Source organism: Rousettus aegyptiacus, unplaced genomic scaffold (assembly GCF_014176215.1).
Source record: "Rousettus aegyptiacus isolate mRouAeg1 unplaced genomic scaffold, mRouAeg1.p scaffold_m13_p_6, whole genome shotgun sequence".
Lineage (NCBI taxonomy): Eukaryota > Metazoa > Chordata > Mammalia > Chiroptera > Pteropodidae > Rousettus > Rousettus aegyptiacus.
The window spans coordinates 60,419,867-60,437,800 of NW_023416309.1; the positions used below are offsets into that span (position 1 = coordinate 60,419,867).

The 17,934-nt window shown below is 60.7% G+C and overlaps 1 protein-coding gene across 1 annotated transcript; it reads left to right on the plus strand.

Moving 5' to 3' along the window:
- Positions 1-981: 981 nt before the first annotated feature.
- On the plus strand, positions 982-16,800 carry LOC107517159 (scavenger receptor cysteine-rich domain-containing protein SCART1-like). The gene is made up of 14 exons (XM_036223491.1): positions 982-5,264; positions 5,708-6,025; positions 6,726-7,022; positions 7,735-8,043; positions 8,380-8,685; positions 8,820-9,137; positions 9,227-9,541; positions 11,117-11,431; positions 11,607-11,675; positions 11,771-12,085; positions 12,312-12,353; positions 12,833-12,970; positions 13,291-13,563; positions 14,022-16,800. The coding sequence occupies exons 1-14, from the start codon at positions 5,198-5,200 to the stop codon at positions 14,090-14,092; spliced, it is 3,153 nt and encodes a 1,050-aa protein (XP_036079384.1). The 5' UTR covers positions 982-5,197; the 3' UTR covers positions 14,093-16,800.
- Positions 16,801-17,934: the final 1,134 nt, after the last annotated feature.

Below are 17,934 nucleotides of genomic sequence, written 5' to 3' on the forward strand. Positions count from 1 at the left end.
CACAAATAGGATGAAAACTAAAAGATGAAAAAATACAGCATGCAAATGGCGAGTATTTGAAAGCTGACGTGGCTATGTGAGCGAGAGACAAACTAGCCTTCGAGACAGAGTGTCATGGAGATGGAGGGTCGTCCCTTAGCGACGATGGCCTGGCAACCACAGCGGCCTGGTGGCCAAAGGTGAGTGAAATGATGAACGGATTCAAAATGCAAGAAACAAAAATCGAGGTAACTAAGAGCAGAAGTAGACAGAGCCACATCAGAGTTGGAGGGCTTGGCACTCCCGGCTCAGTAACCGAGAGCACATGCAGACAAAAGAGTCAGTAATTCACAGAAAATGTGAACGGCACAGCAGCCAGACGACCCAATGAAAGCGGCAGCTGTCCGGTGAGCACATGCATGCAGCACGCTCGGGCGGGCCGAGCGCGGGCCGCGTGGCGCACGCCGCCACATCTAAAGTGGCCTCCAGCTTCTGGCCACTCCAGGTAAAGCTGCTGTGCACATCTCTGTACACAGTTTTGCATGGAAATAAGTTTTCATCTCTTCGATAAAAAGGCACCAGAGGGCGGGCACTTGCCGAGTTGGGCTGCGTCTCGTGTTAGGCTCAGAAGGAGCGGCCTGGCGACGTCGTGGGCGGCTGTGGGTGCCCCAGCTCTGCTCCCCAGAGCCCCGGCCCCGTGATTTGGTTTCTCAACTTCCTCGCCAGCGTTTGCAACATCACTGCGCCTTTACGAGCCGCCCCACGGTGGCCGCTGGCCATGTTTCAGCTCGCACTGACCAGTGGCTGATGGAGACGAACATCTTTTCATGTCTGTATGTGACATCTGTATATCGTCCTTGGAGAAATGACTTTGCATACCCATTTTCTAACTAAATATTTAAAATGGTTAAATTTCAGAGTTTTTTTTAATATACACCGAATACAGGTCCTGTGTCAAATATATGATTTGAAAGCCTTTTCTCCCAATGTATATTTTTACAATATGTTCATGATGCGAAGATTTTAATTTTTACAAGGTCCAATTTATCATTTTTCATAAAATTTCACATTCCAAAATTCCATGAAAAATCTAAGAATGCTTTGCCTTCTCTTAGGTACTAAAGATTATTCTGTTTTTTGGAAACATTTTATAGGTTCACATCGAAGTCCATAATCCTTTCTGAATCAATCTTTGCCTAAGGTATGAGGTTTACATCACGGTTCATCCCCCACTATGGATGCCCAATTCTTCCCGGACCATTTATTGAAAAGTCCGTGCCTCCTCCATTTAATTACTTCTGTTCTTTTGCCAAAAGCCGATTAAGAGCACCCACGGGAACCTGTCCCTGGAGTCCCCACTAGTCCCCATTCGTCTCGGTCACTCTGACTACACAGTAAGTCCTGCCTCGGGTAACAATGACTCTCCTCCCATCCCCACAGATGTCAGGCTATTCTAGAATCTTTCTCTTCTCATCTACGTTTTAAAATAGGCTTGTTCATGTCTACAAAGATCCTCACTGAGATTTTGAAAGGAATCGTCTTCGACCCCTACATCAAGTTAGGGAAACAGACATCTCTCTGTTGCATCTTCTACACCACGAACACTTGTCTCTCCAAGCATTCTGGTCTTCTTTGATTTTTTGCATCAGTATTTGGTAATTTTCACCGGACACGTCCTGTGCGAGTTCTGTTACATTTGTGCCTAAGTATTTCATTTTCTTTGGATAAATTATAAATTGCATTGCTTTTTTATTTCAGTTTCCACTTGTTAATTGTTAGTTTATAGAAATGCAATTGATTTTTGTGTTTTGATCTTGTATCCTGTGACCTTACGAGTTTACCTATCAGTTCTAGCGGTTTTCTTCTTGCAGATTCGTTGGGATTTTCTGCACAGACGTTTCTTTCATCAGTAAATAGAGACTTAAAAAGCTTTCTTCCTTCCCAATACATTTGCTCTGTTTTTCTTTTTCTCGCTTTATTGCAGTGGCTGGAGCGCCCAGCGATGTGTGTGTGACCATGGTGACAGGGGTGACAACGGGCATCTTTGTGCCGTTCCTGACCTTCGAGGGAAAGCCCTCAGTTCTCGCCATTTCGTGTGACATTAATTCGAGGTTTTGTACCTGCTCCTTACGAGGGTGACGAAGTTCCCCTCTCTTCTGACTTTTCTGGGAGCTTTTTTGTTTGTCACAAATGGGGTATGGATTTTGTCCAAAGTCAAAAGTTTTTCTGGATCATTTAATAGATCATATGATTTCTCTTCTTTGCCCTGTCGATGTGGGGGTTACGATGATCGATTTTCAGTATCGAACCTGTCCTGCATGCCTGCGATAATCCACTTAGTTGTAGTGTGTTCTTTTTATATGTGAAAATGTTGGGTTTGTTTGATAAGGTTTTGTTGAGACGTGGCCTGTAGTGTGTCCTCCTTCTGTGCCGTCTTGTCTGGTTCGAGTGGCCGGTCTCACTGGACGAGCGTCGTCTCTGACCAGAACTGCGCATCTGTCTGTTGCTCCCTTCGGCTCTGTCTGTCTTTGCCTCATGTGTTCTGATGCTCTGTGGCTCGGTGTGCACACATTTAAGTCTGCTCTTTTTTAGGTGGATTGGCCTTTTTACTGTTAGGTAACTTCCCCCTTTCTTCCTAGTAATTTTCTCTTGCTCGAACTCTTTCTCTGACAGTCATATAGCTTTTTTGATTAATGTTTACATGAGATTTTTTTTCTACTTTATTTTCAATCTACCTATGTTGTGTTTGAAGAGAGTTTCTTATAAACGGTATGTATTGGGGTCATGGTTTTTTTTGCGCATGTGTTCACTCTGCCAATGTCTGTCTCTCGATTTGTGCATTTAGACCATTTACATGTAAAGTATTATCGATTCTTTAGGGCTTAAGTCTGCCATCTTGTTTTTTGTCTTCTATTTGTCCCCACTGCTGTTCCTGCCTCTATTTACCTTTTTCTTGTCCCGCTGTGATATATGTGAACATTTTCGGAGCTCTATTTTGATGTTTAAAATAAATGTTTTCCAGTTTTGTGTAATCGTGTTGGTTGCCCTAGATATTATACACGCAGCAGGCTGCTGTCGGGGTTTCACCACTTCAAAGGAAATGTTGAAACCTTGCTTACATTAAAGTCACCTACCCCCCCCCCCCCTTGAAAATAGAGTTGTGCGAAGCGTGTCGGGTGCCGAGCGCCCTTCTGGCAGCGCCGCACCCCCCGCTCCGCACGTGACACGCGCCGGGGGCGCTCGCAGAGCGCAGGGCCGTCTGCTGTGCGCCTCCGGCTTCGCGCGCCGTCCTGGTGGGCCCTGTGCGGAGGGCTTTCTTTGACCGTGATTGAAGGGTGTGTCTGTTAGGCACAGACTCTCTTAGTTCCCCCTCATTCGAGGATGTCTTTGTGTCCCTTTAGGGCAGCTTCACAGAGACGGGACTCAGATTTGACACGTATTTTTTTCAGCGCTTTAACACTGTTTGTCCACCGTGCACTGGCCGCCACGTGGATGGGAAGTCCGCTGTCATTCAAACTGGCTTTCCTTTGTAGGTAACGTGTCATTTTTCTCTGGCCGTTTCTCGGATTTTTTCTTTGTCTTTTGTTTTCCAACGTTTCATTACGAAGTGTTTTGATGTGACTTCCCTTGTGTTTGTCCTGTTTGGGGATTGCTCAGCTTCTCGATCTGTAAGTGTCCGTCTGCCACCGAATCTGGGACGTGGTCGGCCACGGCGTCTTCGCGTCCTTTTTCGGCCTCGCTCTCCTCTCCTTCCCGGGTCCCCAACAGGGGGACCGTGAGCCCTTCGTCACCGTCACACCGATCTCTGCTGCTCTGTGAATTTGTTCCTGTCTTCTCTCTGTCGGAGTAAATCGTTTGTTCATCTGTGAGTTCACCGATCGGTCCTTTGTCACTTCCATTCTATTACTGAGTCTCTTCAGTGAATTTAAATTTTTTTAGTTATTGTATTTTCAGTTCTATAGTATCCATTTGGTTCCCTAAAAAATAACATCTTTATTGAGATATGATTAATACACTACGTTTGCATTCTTTACAAGTGTCGAATCCAGCATTTTTTAGCCTTTTCAGAGTCATGCAGCAGTTGCTGCTAGCTAATTTCAGAACATTTTCATCATCCGCAGAAGAAGCCCTCTGCTCGTGAGCAGCCAGGTTCCGCCCCCGACTCCCCTACACCAGGCAGCCGCTCGCCCACTCTCTGTGACTACGGGCCTGCCCACTCGGGACATCTCCTGTCCATGGAGCCTTAGCCGAGGGCCCTCGTGTACAACTGCTCTCCCTTGAGGTGCACCCCGGGGCACACTGCCGCGCCCTGGGGCTCCTCTGGGTTTCGCGGTGGACTGCGTCCCGCCTGGCCAGCAAGGCACGACTATGCCAGTGTCCGCACCTCTGGGCCATTGGCCTGTTTTTATAGCTTCTGTTTCTTTGCTGAGATTTTCTGCTTTTTCCATTTGTTTCAGAAGACTCTGCGGTCTACGTTGGAGCCCTCGTCGGAGGAACCTCCCCCGCACTTGGTGTTGGCATCGGTTGGTGGGTGGTCTTTTATCACCAAATTGTGGTTCTTCACGTGATGAGTGATTTTCACTTGTCTCTCGGACATTTTGGTTATGATGTCAGGAGATTCTTGACTGTGTTTAAGTCTTCTATGTCAGCAGGTTTTGGCTTAGGGAGCGGGTTCTCGCCTTCTTTTGTGGATTTGGTTCCAGTGACAATTAGTTGTCACAGCCCTTGCAAAGCCATTCTGGCCTATCTCACTTTGCTGTGCTGCAAAGACCCCGCTCAGTCCCTACCAGTCCCTAGATGTCTGGTGTCACCATGTCCCTCTCTGTGGTAGGGAGCCGAAGCCACTGGGGCTGGGCGGAGGGCAGAGACACACAGGGCTTTGCTGCTGCCGTGTCTGTGGGCAGATAGGGCCGTCTGCTTGACTGTGGGGTCAGAGCGAAGCCGCCCGTCAGCAGTTCTCAGCACGGGAGGAAACCCACAGCCTGGGCCCCTTCTCAGGCCTGGCCGTGCGCAGAGCTGCTGAAGCCATTGGCTGCTCAGCTCTCAGACTGAGAGGCAGAGCCCCAGATACGCTCTGGAGAGGCTCTCGCTGTCCCCATTGGTCCAGGAGGCCATCGGTAGCTCCCGCGTCTGTGTATTGGACTCTGGACTGGCATCTCTGTGGCTGCCCCAGCTGAGCATCCGGAGCTGGCTGAGGCCGGGGCGCTGAGGCAGGGCCATGAGGGAAGCTCTCTGGGCCTTGGGAGTCGGGCCGCTTCTCGTCACTCTCTGGGCAGTCCCCATCGGTAAGTTTCTCCTTCCTTCGTCCGTGGACCCCTCCGAAGGCGGTGGCTCTGCAGATGCCGATGGGGTGTGAGGACCCCCTGCCGCGACCAGCCGCCTGGGTGTCACTCAGCCCAGAGGTGGGCAGGGCACCCTGGGCAGGAGGGTGTGTGGGCCCCAAGTACAGCCCCGGAGACTCTTGTCCCAAAGCTGAGTGGGTCTAAGCCCACTGCTCAGGGCCCAGGGGCTGGGCTGAGCAGAGCATGGAGGAAACGAGGGGACGTGGCTGGCCTGGGACGGGCATGGTTGGGGCATGTGCTTGTGGTCACCTTCCTGGACCGGCTCTCCCAGGGGTGGAGACCTCGCAGGGAGGCCCTGGAGGTGGCCCTGGGCACAGAGCTGTCATTGCCACGCCACCTGGCACCAGATGGCCTGGCCCCTACAAGGCTGGTCTGTCCTCCCGCAGGTGGGCCGGGCGACCTGAGGCTGGCGTACAGACACAGTCAGTGTGATGGCGTGGTGCTGGTCCGCCACGGGGGCCAGTGGGGGCACGTGTGCAGCCGGGAGTGGACGCTGGCGGAGGCTTCTGTGGTCTGCAGGCAGCTGGGCTGCGGGCTGGCCGTGGGCGCCCCCAAGTACGTCCCGCTACCTGGCGAGACGGTGCTGCCCGCCCTACACAACGTGTCCTGCAGGGGCGACGAGCCCACCCTGTGGGAGTGCAGCCTCGGGGCCTGGACCCGCAGCTCCTGCCCCCACCAGTGGGTGGTGGTGGCGCTGTGCGCAAGTGAGTCGGGGTGGGAAGGCGGGCGGAGAGCTCGGGGGGCCCTTCCTGGGCCCTGGGCCTCGGAGCCCTCTGGGACGGCCCGGTCCCTCCTGTCTCCTGTGTGGCTGTCCTTCGTCATCTGGCATGCATCCTTGCCCAGCACTGTTCTGGGTGTGAGGCGTGCAGCTGCGAATGATCTCGGGGTTCCTGTGCCACCCGGGGCAGGACAGAGGGGAAGCAAGCCAACCACTCGAAGAGCAGCTAGATTAGGGGGCACTTTGCCTTCCGGGGGCTTGAGGGGCCCTGGGCGTCTCATCAGGATTCCTCACCCGAGTGGCTGCAGGTGTTTCTTGGGGGCCTTGAGCTGTCTGAGCCTCCTGCTTGGTTGGGGCCCAGGGCCGAGTGACAGGCAGGTGCCCGTGTTTGCACATGAGTAAGATTTTCAAGAGCGTGACAGTGAGCTCACGGGACCCCCCGTGAGGGGGTCCTGAGCCAGGTGTCCTTCGTGACTGCCCCATGAGAGGGGCGCCTGTCAGCCCAGTGCTGACGCCCTGAGCAGGAGCAGGGCCGGTCTGGGGCTCGAACACTGGCCCAGGGTGGGGTGTCTAGCAGGGACCGCCGTGTCCCAGCAGAAATGGCTGGTCATCGAGGCAGGCCGCAGGCTCAGGTGACCACATGGCCCGTGGAGTCTGCAGCCGCTGAGTGGGCGCTGTGCTTGCAGACGGCACTTTCCGGGAGATCCGGCTGGTGCAGGGCCGAAGCCCCTGCGCGGGCCTCCCCGAGATCAGAAACGCGAACGGGGTGGATCGCCTGTGCGGCCTGCACCAGGAGGAGGCCACCGTGTTCTGCCGGGAGCTGCGGTGTGGGCCTGCGCGGCAGGCTTCCCGCCAAGACCCGGGCGGCCGCGGGAAGTACATGACGTGCAGCGGCACCGAGCCCACCATCCGGAACTGCAGGCTGGACAACAGCCTCCGCCAGGGCTGCAGCGCCGGGCAGGACGCCGAGGTGGTCTGCGCAGGTGGCGTCCCCCGCTCCCCGGGCCCGACTCCTGCTGCCCTTCCCCGCCGGGACACCTGCGCTGCTGGCTTGCTGCTTCAAGGCCACAAGCAGGCTGCGGGAGGAGGGAGGATGGGAAAGAAGGCGGCTCTAGCTCACCGCTCGGTGGACAGAGATGAGGGCGTGAGCGCCTCGGGCGGCTCGCAGCAGGTGCGGGGGCCTGGCTGTCCCACAGCACCTGTGCCCTTTTAGGTAACACTGTTGTGTGTCTAACACGAGTCTGGCTGGGGAGCGACTTCCTGCCGCCCAGCCCTGTCTCGGATGGGGGAGAGTGAATCAGCCCTCACCGATCTGGGTGCTGGGCAGACTAAAGTGACCGGATTGTCCTCTGTGCCGCCCCCAAGAGGCAATGGTCCTGTACCCCGAAGGTGTCTCGACCTCGCCTCTGAGATTATACAGGGCCTTGATTCCACCACCCTGGGAAGGCGGGGGCTGTGTTCCACACGCGGGCACCTCCAATAGGTGAACTTAACTGCTGACCTTGGGAAGCCACCAGGGACCCCCGCTTTGTTCTGGGTGCAGGGCGGAGGGGCCTCTGGCTATCAACTTCTGCCCAGGGTTTGGCAGACCCACTGCCTGGACACAGATGATCCTCCTGTGGTCCAGGGCAGTGGCTCCGGGCTGAGCTGTTCACCCGAGAACACCTGTTCCTGAGGATTTGTCTCCTGCCCCAGAACACACCGAGGCCCGACTGGTGGACGGCGAGCACCCCTGTGCTGGGCGTCTGGAGGTGAGGCGCGGCCTGACCTGGGGCTCCGTCTGCGACGCCGACCTGGACCAGGCCACGGCCCGCGTGGTGTGCCGGGAGCTGCACTGCGGCTCGGCCGTGTCCACGCCCCGGGGTGCCCACTTCGGCCCGGGCTCTGGGCCCATGTGGACGGAGGCCTTCCGCTGTGCGGGCAACGAGTCCCTGCTGTACCAGTGCCCACGGGGGCCTGGGCGCAGGTGTGGACGCGGCCAGGACGCCGGGCTGCGGTGCTCAGGTGAGGCAAGCGGGGTGAGGGAGGTGAGGGGGCTGTGGGGGGTGTGGGGGGGTGAGGGGGGGTGGGGGGGTGAGGGGGCTGTGGGGGCCGTGCGGGGTGGGGGGTGGGCTCTGAGGGTCGCTCCCCAGCCTCCTTTCCTGCTGCCTCCCTCCCGGGCCCTGCTGGGCGCTCTAACCCAAGCTCCGCAGGGTGCCTCTGGCCAAGGGTGCGTGTGCCATCAGGCGGCCACACTCCGGCGAGCAGGCGAGCTGAGTCTGGGGGCAGGGGCAGGGGCAGGCGAGAGCGTGAGAGCTGCGCTTTGGCTGCCAGGCAGTGCCGACGCCCCCTCCCCTGCAGGGTTCCGGCTGGTCAACGGCAGCAGCAGCTGTGAAGGGCGGGTGGAGCTCCAGGTTCAGGGGGCCTGGGCGCCCCTCTGTGCCGCCCACTGGGACCTAGCGGACGCCACCGTCCTCTGCCACCAGCTCAACTGTGGCGGCGCGGTGGCCACACCTCGAGGAGGCCACTTTGGGGACGGGGACGCTCCCATCTGGCCTGACGTGTTTCACTGTGTGGGGACAGAGCCCTATTTGTGGAACTGCCCAGTGGGCACGCTGGGGGCCCCCGCCTGTGACCCAGGAAACGCCGCCACCGCGGTCTGCTCAGGTGGGTCAGCAGGAGCGCTGTGCAGGGCGGGCTGGGAGTGGACGGGGCTCCGGGGGAGGCGGGGGCCGCTCTCCCCTCTCGGGCCTGGGGCCCGGCGCCTGCCACCCTGCCAGCCCCTCCCGCGACCCTCCCAGGTCTCCCCGACGCCCTGCGGCTGAGGGATGGGCAGAGCCGCTGTGACGGCCGCGTGGAGGTGGCCCTGGGCGGCGCGTGGGGCCGCGTCCTGGACGCCGCGTGGGACCTGCGCGGCGCGGGCGTCGTGTGCCGGCAGCTGGGGTGCGGAGAGGCGGAGCGCGCCTACGACGCGCCTGCGCCCGGGCGCGGGGCCGTCCGCGTGGCGCTGAGCCGCGCGCGCTGTGCGGGCACCGAGACCCGCCTGAGCCAGTGCAACGTGTCCGCGTCGCTGCTGGTGGCCGCGGGCGCGTCGCGGGACGCGGGCGTCGTGTGCTCTGGTGAGTGGGGGCCGCGCGGCGCCCCTGGCCCCCCCCCTCCCCCGGGCCAGGGGCGCCGCGCTGACTCGGGCGGGGCCCCTTCTCCGCAGGGAGCCGCCGGGTGCGGCTGGCCGCGGGGCCGGACCGCTGTGCGGGGCGCGTGGAGGTGCTGCGCGGGGGCGCGTGGGGCACCGTGTGCGACGACGGCTGGGACCTGCGGGACGCGCACGTGGTCTGCCGGCAGCTGGGCTGCGGCCGCGCGCTCAGCGCCCCGGGGGCCGCGCACTTCGGTGCGGGGACGGGGACCATCTGGATGGACGAGCTGGGCTGCGGGGGCGAAGAGTCCGCGCTGTGGCAGTGCCCGTCGCGGGGCTGGGGCCGGCACGACTGTGGGCACAAGGAGGACGCCGGCGTCTTCTGCTCAGGTCGGTCCTGCTCCGGGGCAGTCGGTATCGACGGCGGCGCGGTCCTAGCCACGCCCATGGGGCCTCTCATGTCCCCGGGGGCTCCCTCGCGGGGTGCAGCCCCACAAGGGACTGTGTCGCCGTCTCTGGCTCTGGTTTTGCAGCTCGACTGAAGCGCCTTCCCTGCCCTGTGGGGTGGGGGTTGCGGGTCACATTGCCGGTGGTCCTGGGCCGGCGCCCTGGGGTCTCTCTCCCCTTCTCGCCAGCCCACCCACACCGTGCTCCTGGGTCGAATTCTTTGATGCACATTTTGGAGGGTTGGTAGAAGACTCATTCCAGAGTATTTTTAAGACTTTTGTTTGGTTGGTTGGTTTTTGGCTCTCGAGTGGTGTGGTCATTCTCGAGTGGCAGAACCGTGCCCTGTATTGGGAGTGCGAGCCTGCGAGGGGTCCCCAGGCAGCCTCCAGGGCAGGGCCGGGCACCGTGTGGTCTCTTCTCACTGGTGTGGTCCCTGTTCTCACTTCAGGGACGTTTCCTGGGCCTGTTTCAGTCACTGCTTCTTTCTAAGCAACACCGAGGTTCGCCATCCTTTCCATTCGTTTTTCGGGGCTCTGCTCTCTGGGAGAGTGTCTTCAGGTGCTACCATACCACCGAATTGCTTTTCTGTCAATTCTGGTCTTACATCCTGGGGTGCACATTTCGGTGTGCCGTTGCGTTTTTAACTCCCTCTGTCCCGTGGGCTCCCTCAGGCAGCTGCTGTTCGCTGACTGATAGGACCTTGCTGCTGGGGACTGGCTGTTGGCAGGAGTGGGGGACACTCTGCTTCTGTCACGCCTGAGCCTGGCAGCAGGGTTCAAGGCAAGAGCAGAGGCCCAGGTGTGACATGGGTGTGGGTCACTCCCGTCTCATTCACTCAGCTGACCGAAGTCTCCAGGCCAGCACTGATTCAGGGGCTGGGAAACTGGCTCATTGCAAGGGACATGGATACAGGCAGGAGACCTTTGTGGCCACTTCTGAGAGCTGTCATGATGTATTTCCTTCCTGCATTTTTTCTAAGATTTTTTAGTTATGACCCTGTCCAATACAATTTATATCCAACTTTCTTGATCCTGGCATAGATTTTTTTTTTTCATGTATTACAGACCCCTGCAATGTCATTTTAAAGGATTGTCTAATACTCTATTATGTGGCAATATTATAGTCTACTCAATATATCCCACTTTCGCAGTGCATAGGTCAAGGGTGTTGTGACAGTATGGAGGCACCGGCAGGCATGATCGATGCTCTGTTTGAACATGGTGCTTGGGGCTAATTCGTTTTTATTTTTTATAATCACTGCTAAATCGATGATCTTATGCAAAAAGATCATTCTGTATTTCAAATAATTTCCAAGGATGGGTTTCTTGACAATCAGCTTACAGACTTGCTAAGAACTGGGCATTGGCTCTGGGTACTTGTGGTCACCTGCCACCTGCAGCCTCGGAGTGGGGTATTGCTACGGGGGCACACGGGCTGTGCCAGGGGCTCGCCGGGTCAGACGTGCCGAGCGGCCCCCTCCCTGAGGTCTTTCCCTGGCCGACTGTGCTTGTCTTCCAGAGTCAGTGGCCCTGAGGCTGCGAGGTGGCACCCAGCACTGTGCTGGGTGGCTGGACGTGTTCTACAATGGAACGTGGGGCGCCGTGTGCAGTAACGCCTTGAAGGACACTTCCTTGTCCATCATTTGCAAGCAGCTGGGCTGCGGGGAGCAGGGCTGGCTGGAGAAGAGGCTCGTCCACACTGGCGTGGGCGCCGCTTGGGTAGACAATATCGAGTGCCGTGGGCTGCGAAACTCCACGCTGTGGCACTGCCCTTCGGCCCCGTGGCACCCGCGCTCCTGTGCGCCTGAGGAGGAGGTCTGGATCACCTGTGCAGGTGGGGCCCTGGGGGTCTCTGGGGGGCTGGAGGTGGCATTCGCTCCCCAACAGTTCACTGCAGGGGCGGCCTTTGACCCATGACTGGGAGTCTGGGGGTCCCTTGGGCTTCGCAAACTTTATTCCGAAGTGTCCCGGGGCGTTCACATTGGGACTGCTGCCATTTAACCCAACAGGGTCGTCAGAGAAGACGCCGCAGGATCCGAGGGAGGCCGTCGGCTGCTCCTCCAACCACAGCTGCCCAGGTACCTGCGCGCGCCCGGCCGCCCGCTGCTCGGCCCCGCCTGCGCGCCGACCCCGGCCCCTAACCGCACCCCCCACCCCGCCCCCGTGTCTGCAGAGGAGGGCGCCGTGCGCGTGCGCGGGGGCGAGGACCGCTGCTCCGGCCGCGTGGAGCTCTGGCGCGCCGGCTCCTGGGGCACCGTGTGCGACGACTCCTGGGACCTGGCGGACGCGGAGGTCGTGTGCCGCCAGCTGGGCTGTGGCCGGGCCGTGGGCGCCCCGGCGGGGGCGGCCTTTGGCCCAGGCTCGGGTCCCGTGTGGCTGGACGAGGTGGGGTGCAGTGGCGGCGAGGCGTCCCTGTGGGCCTGCCCGGCGGAGCCGTGGGGACGGACAGACTGCGGGCACAAGGAGGACGCGGGCGTCCGCTGCTCCCGTGAGTGGGCGGGAAGCAAGGGCAGAGCTGCGGGGGGCAGGGAGGGGCACCCGGGATTCCTCTGCAGTAGCCCCCACCCGGCGTTCCAGAGACCAGCCCTGAGGCTGGCCCGGGTCCTTCCGGGTGGCGCTCAGGCTGCCTCTGAGGGGGCCGAGTGGGCGGGCCGCTGCGCTGAGGGTCTGGGCTGCTCCGGCCTCTCCCTTAGGCCCCGTCCCTTCTCCCGCAGGTGACTGGGAGGCCACGGCCCGGCCGCAGGCATCGGCTTCGCGTAGGTGTGCTCCTCCCGGCCCTGGCCCCGAGGCGCCCTGCAGTGGGGGCACTCGGGTCTCCTGTGTCTGGCAGCCAGGCCAGTGGGCTGCGGTGCTGGACACGCCCGGTCTCTGGGTGCACCGCTGTCCCTCCCGCTGTGTCAGCAGCATGTAGAGCCCTGGGGGAGGCAGCAGGCCCTGGCCACACTGGGCCACCTCTCGGGTCTCTTCCTTGCTGTCTGGGGCTTTGGGCCTGGTGCGCCGTGGCCTCTTGAGTATTGGGTGTGTGTGTCCAAGTCGTGGTGGCGGGCGGCAAGCCTCAGGGTGGTAAAGCTGCCCTTTCATCTCCTCCGGTCTGTGGGGGGGGGGTCTGTGGGGGAGTGGCACCAGGCCCACCCCCCCCCCCCTCCCCAGAGGCTCAAGTGGCCCAGGCCCAAGGTCACAATTCCCCAGGCCGTGCTGGCACACAGGGAAGACCCGCCTCCCACTGTCTCTGCAGGACCTCCCCTGGCCCCTCTACCTGCCCTCGAGGCTGGCGCCCTGCCCATGACCTTCTGCCTGGTCCTCGGCACCATCCTGAGCATCGTTGCCCTGGTCCTGGGGGCACGGTGGTGTCGCCGCCAAGGGGCCTGCAGGGGTAGGTGGGTTGGGCTGGTGAGGTTGACACAGGCCCCGGGGACGGGAGGCTGCGGGCAAGCTGAGAGCCCAGCCTACTGTGAGCCCTGTCTGTCCTGGTCACTGCTCTGTGTGCCAGGTCCCGCCCAGATTCCCCTATAGTGACTCCTCAGTGACGCATGACTGGGTGCCCAAGAAGCACGTGTTCCTTTGGGAGCTGCAGCAGGAGGGGCTGGGGTCTAGGGGGTCCTGGCACGCAGGAGAGGCCCCGCGGGGGGCTGGCAGCAGCGGGCTTCGACTGTGGCAGCGGCCCTCCTAGAGGTTCTCGTGTGGCCTTCGCAGGTTCTGGAATGTTGGAGAACCTGCCCTCGGAAGGAGTTTATGAGGACATCGGCGCTGTCCCCACGTGGGAGAAGGACGAGGGGCCCAGTGTGTCCTGGGACCTGGTGAGGGCGGGTGAGTATGACGACGCCCGGGAGCCGGAGCGCGGCCCCGAGGACGAGGACGAGGACGAGGACGAGGACGAGGCCCGGGACGAGGACGAGGACCAGGACCAGGACCAGGACCAGGACCAGGACCAGGACGAGGACGAGGCGCTGCCGCTGAGCCCTGCAGGTGTGCACCTGTGCGCCGCGGTGTCCTTCGTGCTTCTGCTGCTCTGCTGCTTCTACGCCCGAGGCCCTGCTCTGGCCAGCGCCTACATTTAAAGATCCTGGAGCCACCTGTCCCTGTGTCCGTGACCCTCACTCCCATCGCAGGCTTGGGTGTTGGGGTACCTGGGCGTCGTCACATTGGAATCTTCTCGTGGGCAGACGTGGAGTTTAGCGAGGGCCCTAGATTTTAATTTCGGCGTGTTCGTGGCCACGCACTCTGTCAGTCGGCAGGGCCCGAGCAGACGGGGGGGGGCGGGGGGCACGGTACGGGAAGCAGCTTGGTCCCAGCCCCGCTCACACTGTCCAGTTTTTGGCTGGCTCTCTGGCTTCAAGGTATGGCGACAAAGCAGGGCAAAGAAGCCCTGGTCGCTCTGAGGAGTCGCTGAGGGTCCCGATACACACCTTTCTCCTTGAATGCAGGTGGAGGTCCTCACGGCCCAGGCCCTGAAGCTCAGGCTAGCATGAAAGGTCATGGTGGCCCCGGGATGTGATGGCCACGTGCTGGCCGTGAGGGGGCATCGGCGAGACCGGAGGGTGTGGGAGAACCCAGGTCCCCTGGGGTCTTCATTTTCCTCCTTTCTAAAAACGATATCGGTAAACTCCCTGGAACTCATTTATTCACCCACTAACGGGTCGCAGAACGCCCCTGGACCACCCACCAGGGCCGGGTTCTGCTTTGGGCCCCTCCGCCCCACCAGCTCTGCTGTGTGCTGGGACCGTCCTCAGCTGTCCTCTTGCCCACGGGTTCTCCAGGGGTGTGGGGTGGTGCAACCTATAAACTAGCTCCTGGCCACCTCACCTTTCATAGGCAGACAGACCCCTACCTGGCTCAGGTGTGCCAGATGAGCAGAACTCATAGCTGTCCTGCGAAGACCCCACAACTCCATTGTCACCACACCCTGACCACACCCTGACCACAGGCTGACCGCACCCACCTGGACCTTGACCCTCGACAGGCCTTTCCCTAACACGTCTGTCACACCCTTTCTGGGAAATGTTACCCTGTACCCTCTTCCCTGCGTGGGTTTGGGACAGGTTTGCAGATAACCACGCCCATCTGCATCTGGGTCTTGCTCAGCTGCCACCCCCAGGTCAGCGTCCTGCAGAAGACCGGGTCGAGTCATCCTGAGTCCCTTACCTGCAGGTCTGCCCAGTGGTGCCAGCAGTTACCAGCGATCTCAGCGTTCCCCTCAGGGTCTCTGAGCACAGCCTCCCCCACCTCCGCCCTCCCCTGCGCCCGCTCTGGGCTGCCAGGGGTGCTGCTTGTGGTCCCAAGGACCACCGTGCTGGAGAAGATGAACTTGAACTTTGCACAGGAAGCCGTGTCAAGGGAGAAAGGGTGATGTCCAGAGAGGCTGGACAAGGTCTCTGCAGTGAGGCAGGGTGAGGAAGGCGAGCGTCCAGGTTCTGGGGGTGTGGCTGGAGCAGCTCCTGATGGGGTCTTGGGAGACGAGAAGGGACATCCCGGACACCTGAACTCACCCTGCACCACTGTGCACACATGGGGCTCACCTTCTGGCCCCAGGAGTTGGCCCACCTGGCTCACGGGTACATGCCAGATGTCCCTGGGGATGGGGGAAGGCGTGAGGGGGTGTGTGTCCGCAGGGTCAGGAGGGAGAGAAGTAAGCTGGGAGGAAGTGGGGTGGGCGTCCCAGCATGGGACAGGCGACCTGGAAGACAGGGTAACAGAGAGGGGACCTCAGCCCAGCAGTCAGAAAAGGTTGGGACTCAGGGAAGGGTGCTGCGTCCATCACCTGCACCCTTTTCCCGCATGGCGCCCCCTCACCTGCCCTGGGCACCCAGGCCACACGCATTCGGGGCTGTGTGCCCCTGAGACCCGAGCTGGGGGTGGCGCGGGGCTGGAGGGGCCTTCTCTGGAGTTCCATGCTGGTCTGGAGACCTGAGCGGCCTTCTCGTACAATGATGTCTGGCGTATCTTTTGGGAAGTCACGTTTATTGATGGTATTCTGCTTACAAAACAGTACGCACTCTTGTAAATTCAAAAACTCATAGACCCAAGAAAAAATTAAAAATGCTGTTCCGTCACTCAGAAGCGAAACCTCAGCGTCGGGCTTCACGTCCCCGGAGAACGTGTTTTGCGCAGACGCAGGTACAGGCGCGACTCGCGGCGATGCCTCGGGCGCGCATCCTGGTCCCCGTCCCCCGAGGCGTGCAGTCGGCGCGGTTCGAGCGGCCGCCGCGCATCCCGTCCTGCGCATCTCCATCGCTGCTTCCTCTCCTGTTTGCACTTGGCCGCTTCTCAGGGGCACCATGCTCACGGGGGCCGTGTGCACCTTTGATGAGCGCCGGCCACAGATCAGGCATGTTTTTATGAGTTTTGACCAAACTACCGTGTCTGTTCATGGAACGGAGGAGCTAGGCTCCATCCTTGTTCTTCAACTCTGCTTTCGTGTGGGGCAGAGAGAGGTGCGTCTCCCGTGGAGCCCCGGGCCCTGGCGCCGAGGCACGTCAGTCCTCCACCCGGGTCTGCATTGGGCACCGGCTCCACGGGAAGCGCGGCCTCAGCCATGGCACCTGCTGGCGCTGCCTGGGCTCAGGCCTGGCAGGGTGCTCGTCCCCCACAGGGAAGAGGACGCTCTGATTGACAGCTCTGATCCTGCTGGGGAGGTGGGCGGGGCTCACGGGCTTCCTCAGAACAGCTTCCCACTGAGCTGGAAGCCACCTCCCAAACTGGGTGGAACACACTCGCCCGTGCCTGGGGTGGCTGCAGCAGCAAAGGGGACCAGGAATGGCGTCGTCCTCTCCAAGGCTGTGGCCCCTCCTGCTGGCCTGCTGGGCCCTCCCTCTCGGTGAGTGCTGCTGTCTGCAGGGCTCCGGGGTCCAGAGGGGCGGAGATGATGTAGCTCGAGGGTGTGCGCCTCGGGAGTCTCAGCCTTTCGCAGGCCACGCAGGGACCCCATGCGCATGTGTATGGGAGGCTGAGCCTGAAGCTGGAGATTCCATGGAAACGGCCCTCAGACTTTGGTTTGTGCTAACTTTTGACTTAATGGCTGTCATCAACACCATCAAAGCTACGTGTGAGAAAAATTGAGGAAATTGAAATTAAGGGTACCAATTGGGATGGAAGGTGAAAATTAGACTTCCAGTTTTGAAAAGTCTAGTCGAAACGTTCCGGAGCTCAGCTCGGCCCCGGCGGCGGGCGGCAGGCTCCGTGACGCTGCCCGGGGGCTGGCGCCGCTGCGAGGGCCTGGCGCAGGTGCAGCGCGCCGGGCGGCGGCCGCCGTCTGCGGGCAGCTCGGCTGCGGCCACGCCCACATCGCGCCCAAGCCCCAAGACCGGGGTGTGGTCCAGGGAGACGGAGCTGCTGCTGCTGCAGGGCGTGGGGTGCACAGGCGGAGGCCTCGCTGTGGGACTGCGCCCTGGGGCCGTGGGCTGCGCCCTGCAGTGCTCAGGTGAGGCCCAGCCCTGCCCCCACCCACCCCGCAACCACGAGCAGCCCTGGCGGAGCCCCTCAGACCCACATTGTGAGGACCCTGTGCGAACAGCCGTGTCCCCTCCGAATGCGGGGGTGGCACTCGCGAGGAAGACCTGCGCGTCCCCAGGTGCAGGTCGCATGCCCAGGGCAGCCCTTTCTGGGTCTTGTGTGGGGACCAGTGGGGACCATGCAACCTTCCGCACTGAAGGGTCCTGGCCCCCCTCTCCCACGGTCTCAGGCGCTGTGGCCCTGGCCCTCTGTCCCGCGGGGCCTCCCGGTGCCTTGGAGCTCAATGGGCTGTGCACTCCGTCTCCGAGGACACGGGACTCGCTGCTTGCCCCTCCCCTCCTCAGTGGGGCCTGGCGGGAGGAAGGTTCTTGGCTGGACAGGCCATTGGCTCCACCCTGCCAAAGGCCATCCCCTCTCTCTCCGGTCCCCAGCCACTGCTTGTGGATGAGGGTGTGCCCCAGGCCAGCGGGGGGGGGGGGGGGGCGGGCTCAGGCAAGGACGGCCGGCCTCTGTGCTTCATGCAGGTGGGGGTCTGGCCACCACCAGGCTGAAAGCAGGAGGCAGCCCCTGTGCCGGGACCCCTGAGTTACATCTGCCAGGAAGACCTGTCCAGGTGTGTGGCTTGCAGGCGGAGGAGACCAGTGTCTTGTGCAGGAGTCTGGGGTGTGGCGAGGTGCTCCGGGCACCCAGACCTGACGACATCTGGGAGCCTGGAGACCGGAGCCCTAAGACCGTGACCTGCCAGGGAAATGAGTCTAGCATCTTCAGCTGCAAGTTCGACATGAATGTTTGGAACCACTGCAGCCTTCTGTCAGAAGCCCAGGTGATGTGTTCAGGTAGGGAGGCTAGCCTGGGACCTCTGAGGGGAGCACCATTTCACAGCGGGGG